Genomic DNA, 9,297 nt, shown 5'->3' with positions numbered 1-9,297 from the left:
TTCTGAAGTGTATACAGACTGAAGCTGTTATCAGAAGTTTAAGATGGTAAAGCTGAAAGGACTGTAAGTTGTAGTTATCTAGTCAAATTCTCATGCATTTGTACTTAATTTTTTTGACATCATCAAATATCTGTTGAACTTGTATATTATGCTAATTTACAAGTTGGGGGAGATTGTTAGATATATTTGATAATGTCATGTGTAATATGATTTGTGTTTAGTTTTCAAATCTTACTTAACAGGATAAATCAGTTCTTAACTGGAAATCAGCACTTATACTGAAGACAGAACTTAAGATATCAGAACTTAAGTTATCAGAACTTAAGTGATCATAAGATAGTTATCAAGAGATAATATCAGGACTTAAGATGACTTTCAGATAAGACAGGTGGTTGATTGAAAGGAAAGAAGATCGAGACTAAGACAGAAAGAATTATGCATGAAGAAAGAATTCTATGAAGAATAGAATACTTGGAACAAAAGATAACTAGTTGATATATTTTAGGAAGCAGAATTATATTTCATATCAATTAGAATTTATCTTGTAACTGTGTAGTATATAAACACAGGCATAGGGTTTACACTATAAGTGTTATCATTATCGAAGTTATTATTCTTTGTAACCCTAGCAGCTCTCGTGATAATTTGTTCATCACTGAAAGAGGACAGTTCCATATTGTAACAGAGTTTATTGTGTTGAATAAAATCTGTTTTCTGTTACTCGAGTTCTTATATTCAATTTGATTGTGCTAAACACTGTATTCAAACCCCTTCTACAGTGTGTGTGACCTAACAGAACAATATGTGAACATGTCACAAACTCGAGCCGATTAGAGAAAAGATCCTAATTTGCCTCCTACATTTGATAGCTATGGATTCAACATAACACCTGCAGTAATGGTTAAAGAATTCGGGAAGTTGGGTAACAAAGTCAGATGGACCCAAAAACCAATAAGCCCAGACAAATCCAAATTCGAAGCTGTGGTGTGAATTCCACGGGGACTATGGGCACAGGGTTAATGACTGTGTGACACTGAGAAAAGAAATAGAAGCCCTAGTCAAGAAGGGATACTTAACTGAATACATGTCGATGCAGAAGAGTAACCATGTTCGGAGAGAAAGAACGCCTATAAAGCTACCACCTCCACCGCCCCACCACAAAGTGATTAACTACATTGCTGGTGGATCTGAAATTTGTGGAGCTACATATTCTCAAGCCAAAAGGATAGCTAGAGGAAAAGCGTTACAAGTCTCAAGAGCCGACATCGCGATGGATGATTCGATTATCTTACAATTTGGTGAATCATATATGGAACACGTCATAGCACCCCAGCATAACGGTTTGGTGATCTCCCTACCCGTCGGAAACTGCCTCATAAAAAGAATATTGGTGGATAATGGAAGTGCTGCTAATATAATGATGTTCGACACGTTACGCCAAATGGGATTAAGTGAAGCAAATATTGAGAAAAGATTTACAACACTCGTTGGCTTCAGTGGTGAGACAAAAAGAACTATAGGGGAAATTCATCTACCTACGTACGCCGGAGGAATCAATTTGCTTCAGAGATTTTTGATCATTGACGGAGGATCTACCTATAATATAATTCTGGGACGAGCGTGGATTCACGACATGAAGGCGGTCCTGTCAACACTACATCAGGTGGTAAAATTTCCTACACCTTGGGGAGTACATCAAATTCGTGGCGATCAAGCTATGGCGCGAGAATGTTACAAAACTTGCTTAAAACCCGTTGTACAACATATTCAGAAGGAGTCACCTACCATTGAGTTAAAGGGACCAGAAAATCTTACAGAAGTGAAGTTGAAAAATGAAGACAAAAAGGTCCTGAGAGGAGAAGGCGTGTCACCCCACATAGAAGCCAACCTGGTTGAATTCTTAACTACAAGACTTGACGCGTTTGTATGGGGACATGATGATATCACTGAAATCAGCCCAGACATTATTTAATTACAAACTAAACGTTGGCCCCAACTACGCCCCAGTTCAACAGAAAAGACGCAAGTTTGGACCAGAAAAAAACAAGATAATTAACGAAAAAATCGATAAGTTATTGAAGAATGGAATGATTCGCGAAGTCGATTACCCAGAATGGTTGGCAAACGTAGTAATCGTACAAAAGAAGAACGACAAGTGGAGAGTGTGTGTTGACTATACGGATTTGAACAAAACCTGTTCTAAAGACCCATATCCATCGCTACACATTGACACGATGGTCGACTCTACAGCAGGACATGAACTGCTCACATTCCTTGACGCGTCGAGTGGCTTTAATCAAATTCGAATGGAACCGTTAGATGCAGAGAAAACAACCTTTGTGACGGACAGAGGTATATTTTGCTACTTGGCAATGCCTTTTGGGTTAAAAAATGTGGGAGAAACTTATCAACGACTGATGAATAAAATGTTCAAGGAACAAATAGGCAATATAATGGAGGTGTATATTGACGACATAGTGGTAAAGTCAAAAAATGCAGATGATCATGTCCAAGATTTGGAGCAAGTATTCAATGTATTATGAGCATATAATATGAAACTTAACCCATCCAAATGCAATTTCGCAGTGTCGTCAGGGAAGTTTTTAGGACATATGGTGACTAGAAGAGGAATAGAGGCGAGTCCGGAACAAATAAAAGCTATTTCTGAAATTACAAGTCCGAGATCTGTTAAAGAAGTACAAAAACTGACAGGACGAGTTACGGCGCTCAACAGATTTATATCACGATCATTAGACAGAAGTAAACCATTCTATGCCGTACTCAGAAAAAAATAAAGGGTTTGAATGGGAAATAAGACATGAAACGGCCCTGAAAGAATTAAAAAAATATTTGTCTACAGCTCCACTATTATCTAAACCTATCCCAAATAAAATATTATATGTGTACTTGTCGGTAACAGAACATGCCGTCAGCGATATTCATGTGAGAGAAGAAGATGGATCATAGTTTCCAGTTTACTATGTGAGTCAAAGTCTACTAGACGCAGAAACTAGATACACGTCCTTGGAAAAATTGATATTAGCCCTGTCCACAACTTCAACAAAGTTGAGACACTATTTTGAAACATACAAGATATGTGTCAGGACGAATTAACCATTGAAGAACCTGTTGAACAAGCCAGAGCTGACATGACGAATGGAAAAATGGTCAATACGTCTGAGCACGTATGACATTACTTACGATTCCCGCACAACCATAAAGTCTCAAGCATTAGCTGATTTTGTGGCCGACTTCAGTCCTAACCTGTTATGTCAAGCAGATCAGGAACTTCAATACTTGATTTCTACTGTAAAGGTGGAACCCTGGTCACTATACACAGATAGCGCGTCTAACATCAATGGGACAGACCTATGACTAGTACTGAAGTCGCCACAAGGGGACACCTTGGTATATTCTATATGCTGTGAATTTAAAGCAACAAACAATGAGTCTGAATATGAGGCATTAATAATTGGGATGACGACAGCTCTGGACCTGAACATAGTACATTTAGAAGCCAATTGTGACTCTTTACTCGTTGTAAATAACGTAAAGGGAACTTATGAGGCTAAGGATTGTAATATGATGGCATATCTGGAAATTGTCAAGAGGCTACAAAGTAAGTTCGGTTTTTTCACAATACGACAAGTTCCGAGGGAAGAAAACATTCAGGAAGACGCCTTGGCAGGTGTTGGAGAAGTATCTCGACAAATGAACATCTCGAACATTCCCATTATTCACATTTTGAAACCAGCTATGGAGAGAAATGAAGAAAAATATTATGTCATGGACAAAGAGGAAGGAGAACGTCATGGTTGGACGATAAAGTACAAGGAGTTCCTCTCGAAAGATATCTCTTTTAACAACAAGAATGAGGCTACGGCATTCAAGATGAAGGCGTCCAGGTTTTGTTTGATTGATGTCATACTATTCAAAAAATCTGTTAGCGGCTTGTTACCGAGATGTCTAGAGAAAGGAGAATATGAACAAGTCTTACGAGATGTGCAAGAAGGAGACTGTGGTAATTATACGGGTGGTAGGAACTTGTCATGCAAGATCCTCAGAATGGGGTACTATTGGCCTACGATAAAACAAGATGCTATTGAATACATTAAAAGATGTGACGCCTGCCAGAGACATGCACCAATCATACATCAACCCTCAGAGTTATTACATCATTCCATCCCTTTATGGCCATTCATGAAATAGGGAATGGACATAGTAGGGAAAATGCCCCAGCTCCAGGACAAAAGGTGTTCATGTTGGCAATGACCGATTATTTCTCAAAATGGATCGAAGTCGAGGCTTTCAGGCAAATTAAATCTAGAGAGGTAATCTCGTTCATTGAAAATAATATATTGTGCAGATTTGGTATTCCTTCTGAAATAGTTTGTGACAATGGCTCGCAATTCATTTGCAACAATTCCGAAGATTTTTATAGAAAATGGAACATTAATCTGGTAAAATCTACACCACGGTACCCGCAAGCTAACGGGCAAGCCGAGTCTAACAACAAAATTATCATCAACAACTTGAAGAAAAGACTGACATCACACAAAGGGAAATGGGCTGAACAACTTCCTTTAGTGTTATGGTCAGACAAGACAACACCTAAAACATCTATGGGACAGACTCCCTTTAGCCTAGTCTATGGAGCGGAAGCTGTCATGCCAACTGAAATCATTTCACCAACAGTCAGGTACGGCTTGGCAACTATAGGGACGAACTATGATGAACGAGTACATGATCTAGATATAATTGATGAGCTATGTGACATGGCCAAAATCAGGATGGCATCTTATCGACAAGTAGTAGCTAGGAGTTACACAAGAATGTACGTCTCAGGACGTTTGCAGTAGGCGACTTGGTGCTAAGAAAAGTATTCCAAAATACTATGGACACGACATCTGGGAAATTCGCTGACACTTGGGAAGACCCATACTTGATTGATGACATTATTAGACGAGGGGCATACAAACTCTTGACTCTTGGAGGCGTCCAAGTTCCAAGAAGTTGGAACGTGTTGCATCTCAAGAAATATCACATGTAATCACTTCACCATTCATTTAAATTCTAGTCTCTTATTTGGTAGCAAATAACTCGATAGGACAAGTACTTGGTACTATGGTTAATTGAAGTCTTTAGGAATTAGTTTGTTTCATAGTTGATTGATGCTTTCTTTTTATATTCTTCATTATGAATAAATAAATATGGTTCTTGGCTCATTTTTATTTGCTCATTTACTTACACTTCATTTAATATTAAAAATTTAAGATCTTGTATCCTTTACTTACTCTACAAGTTTGCTATATTCGAACGACAAACATACATGATGAATTGTAAAATAGATATGAGGCTTAGATTCTCAACTCTATTACTATAAGATGGCTAATCACCCCACGACGTATCAAGGGCCATCCTTGATGTTACAATATATATATATATATATATAAGGCAAATAAGGAGCTTATTCTCTCAAAATTTGCCAACAAGAATCTATAAACGAACCGACTTATTTCAAGAGGATTAGGCCTCTTAATAAGACATAACGAGCATGCATTGACGAGTACGAATCACGAACAACAAAATAAGTTTGACGAAGAAAAAGTAAAGTAAATTGGATATCAATATATCCAAATAACAACGAAGGAGAAATACAATACAATATAAAGATAAAACAAGGAACATTAAAATAATGATAATTGTTCACAAAAAGTGACAAATAACTTAGCTGCCACCATGACAGGTGAAACATGAGTCGACAGCATAATCAAAGTCTAAAAAGAAAATCTAACACAATGAGATTCATAACAAAATAAAATCAAACAACTACTTATCATCAACATCAAGATCCTTAGCAGACTTTTCATCACCTTCCACATAATCTACACCATCTGAGGATGTGACATAAAAGGCGTCATCATGGTAGGTGTCATTATAAATCTTCATGGTCTCGTCAACATCCCAGTTTTGTCACTCGCCTTTACTATATTCAAGCATCATCTCCACTCTGGTACGCATGACATGTTGTGTCACCACTTTAGCAGCCTCATTGTAACACCCCAGATCCGGGGTCGAGGATCCGGGTCGTCACGGTCTTTCTTTCCACAATATCACTTCACTTAATTAATAATAATAAGCTTATGCTGTGACCCCACACTAACACACACCACAACCCGTTATAGTCTCAGAGATGAAATTTAAATAAGTACAAGTCTTTGAATCCACAATTTAAAAGTTATTACAACCCAAAAGGATTACTTGATAATTTACAGTTAATTGCCATTATTTGCCATAAGTTATAATTATACATAATTGATTCTCAAAAGTAGATGGTCTGATCTACAATAGATCTACCTCTGCAGCTACAACATCAACGGGAAGACGCGGGACGCTTCCCACGCGCTTGCGCTGGGTCTGCTGGAGTCTGGCCATCTTTCCTAACTGTTGTTGTGTGATGAAGAAATAAAGCAAGGGTGAGCAGCAAGCCCACCAAAATAATATGTATAATGATTTACCATATATGAGCCTACTCATAATACTCATGAAAGTCTTGGTCAAAAGAAATGAACCAAGTTTGATATCTTAATGCGATGAAGTCGCAAAATATTCAGTATATATACATATATACTTTTCAAAATATTGGAAGTCCTCTTCCATGCATAATATACACAAAGTCCCAGTGTATAACTGTATAAAAAAATATCGTTGCAAGGTGATCTCATATATCTAACCTTGTCTCAACGTTTTTCTGAAAATCTTTGTCATTCATAAGACAATTATTAATTAGATATAAGTTTAAAAGATGAGGTTACCAAATACCCCAATATACTTATATCTTTCCCAATACTACTTGAACTACCACCGTTCAAGTTATAATCAGTTTCAAAAGTTCATCACATAGATGAGACTACAAGACAAGATTTGAATAGATTCAATCTTTGAAATATTATTGAATGAAATAAAGTTACGAGATACTTTATTTAGTCTCGATATATATATATCCACATATATATATCTCTTAAACATTTCCTGGAACCTCTGTTATGTAAAGTATGAACAGAGTTTGAAACATCCAATGAATTTTGGAAAGGAGAAAACCTTTGGCATAAACCCGATATCTTGCTGATCAGGCAAAGATACCAATAAGTAACCTTTTCTACTGTAGATGGATGAATTCCTCACCGGTCATCACCCTGGCCGCATTAGGACCTCGCGCTAGACCGTACCCCGGCCCCTCACGCGTTGATGGACTGCCACCCAGCCACTTACACAATAATAGACCGTACCCCGGCCTGTCGCTTATGCCGACTCAATGAGATGGGCTTACTTCCCGAACGTTGGGCAAGTAATCAATTCATTTACCAAATCTGCAACCTCGTTGCGAATATAAAATACACCACAGAGCCGGATTCCCCAGGTTTTGAGCGAGTATTTAAATCCCCTTAAAAAGGAAGATCTTAAATATAAAAATGAGTTTTGGGATCCGCTCTGACTTTAAAAATCATTTTGAAGACTCGAAAACACTTTAAAGAGTGTTTGGAGTAAAGCTGATTTAATGAAGTAAATCAGTCCCCAGAATATTTAGAAAATGACTGAATATTATTATTTAAATAATATTCCCATAAAGAATAATCTTTATAAAAATAATTGAAGTAGAAGTATTAAAGCTTATACTTGAAACGAGTATTAAATAACCAAAGATATACTTATATGAAAGTATTATCTTTATTTGAATAATCGAAAATAAGTTTGATTATTAACACCTTATTCTTTAATAAAATAAAGAATATATTTCAGCAAATAATCGGAGTCATAGATCCTCAAATGAATATTCAAATAATATTCATTAAATAATATAAACTGAGTCATAAGCCTTCGAATGAATATTCAAATAATATTCAATAAATAATATAAAGAGTCATAAGCCCTCAAATGAATATTCAAATAATATTCAATAAATAATATAAAAGAGTCATAAGCCCTCGAATGAATATTCAAATAATATTCAATAAATAATATAAAAGAGTCATAAGCCCTCGAATGAATATTCAAATAATATTCAATAAATAATATAAAAGAGTCATAAGCCCTCGAATGAATATTCAAATAATATTCAATAAATAATATAAAGTTAAAGTTATCGAATAAACCTTATTCGATTAATAGTTTTGAAAACTATGACCATATATATATATAAATATATATATATATATCCATATCCATATATACAAAATCTACTCGGGATCCTCGACTCCCGGTTTTAGAAAATATTTTCACCTTTGGGTCCCTATACTAAGGGTATATGCAAGTTACCGCTATCCTCTAGCATAGGTATTATCAACTGAACCAACAGATATATATTTCAAGAATATGAAACAGGCATGCATATATACCATATCACATGCTACAATATATCGCAAGAATTTGCTAAATAACCAACATGCATCTATCGCAAGATAATGCATATACAAGTGTATACATCACAACAACAGTATAACGGATAGAATACTTGCCTGAGCGACTGGGGGGTTACGAATGGCTCGGGACGAGTCTGGTAACCTATAAACAACAAGTAAGTTGGAATTAAACCAAAGTCACTTGTAAATCTATACTTTAACTAACTTAGACTCTAACGCTTATTCTGCGCTTACTGATTCTCTTAAGTCACTCGAGTACCCTCGGCTCCACCATTTTTAATAATTTAACCTTTACGAGTTTTAATGCGATTCCTTCGCGAGTGTCTTACCAACTGCCTAACACACTTACCATAAATGTTTCATACATTAATTAACCCTTTTTGGTCTTTAACCTATGTTTCAAAGTAAGGCGAGGGGAAAAGTTTCGTTCGCGAAACGCCGTTACTTGAAACGGTCGTTTCTCCTAAACCGTGCATCGGAATCGAACGAACTATATATCAAAACGAAGCTCGTAACATGAGCTATCTAAACATGGCAGTGGTCATAATCTAGCAGGGGGTCCTCGGGTCCTAATGTTATGCACAAAACAGTCTAAAGAAAATCGGACGTTACGACGGCTATGTTTACGCGATTACCAATATTTATACCACTCCAATTCTTTACCAATTCACTACAAACCACCCAACCATCATCAATACATCAAACACAACTTATATCAAGGCAAAGTCAGTCCATAATCTCAAGGTTTTCCAATTTATTCAACCGCAAACATGATCTACTAACCATAACTTAAGATTCATTAACCATTAACCAAGATTCATATCCAAAATCACCACAAATCCAACCAAACTATCTAACATACATGGATCTTGCTATA

The 9,297-nt window shown here is 36.4% G+C and overlaps 1 protein-coding gene across 1 annotated transcript; it reads left to right on the top strand.

The window, feature by feature from the left end:
* The first annotated feature begins 2,234 nt into the window (after positions 1–2,234).
* LOC141691643 (uncharacterized) lies at positions 2,235–4,859 on the top strand. The gene is made up of 4 exons (XM_074496409.1): positions 2,235–2,352; positions 2,587–2,760; positions 3,437–4,021; positions 4,210–4,859. Exons 1-4 carry the CDS (start codon positions 2,235–2,237, stop codon positions 4,857–4,859), a joined length of 1,527 nt encoding a protein of 508 aa, XP_074352510.1.
* Positions 4,860–9,297: the final 4,438 nt, after the last annotated feature.

This window comes from Apium graveolens, chromosome 10, assembly GCF_009905375.1.
Source record: "Apium graveolens cultivar Ventura chromosome 10, ASM990537v1, whole genome shotgun sequence".
Taxonomy (NCBI): domain Eukaryota; kingdom Viridiplantae; phylum Streptophyta; class Magnoliopsida; order Apiales; family Apiaceae; genus Apium; species Apium graveolens.
The sequence above is the reverse complement of the archived record's forward strand: the minus strand, read 5'-3'. Positions and strand labels throughout refer to the sequence as shown.

Excerpts from the sequence above, each read along its gene's own strand:
- LOC141691643 (XM_074496409.1), top strand. The coding sequence starts at position 2,235 with ATGGTCGACTCTACAGCAGGACATGAACTGCTCACATTCCTTGACGCG. Across the intron at positions 2,353-2,586 it reads AACCTTTGTGACGGACAGAG|TGTCGTCAGGGAAGTTTTTA; the intron begins GTATATTTTGCT and ends GCAATTTCGCAG. Across the intron at positions 2,761-3,436 it reads ATCACGATCATTAGACAGAA|CAACAAACAATGAGTCTGAA; the intron begins GTAAACCATTCT and ends GTGAATTTAAAG.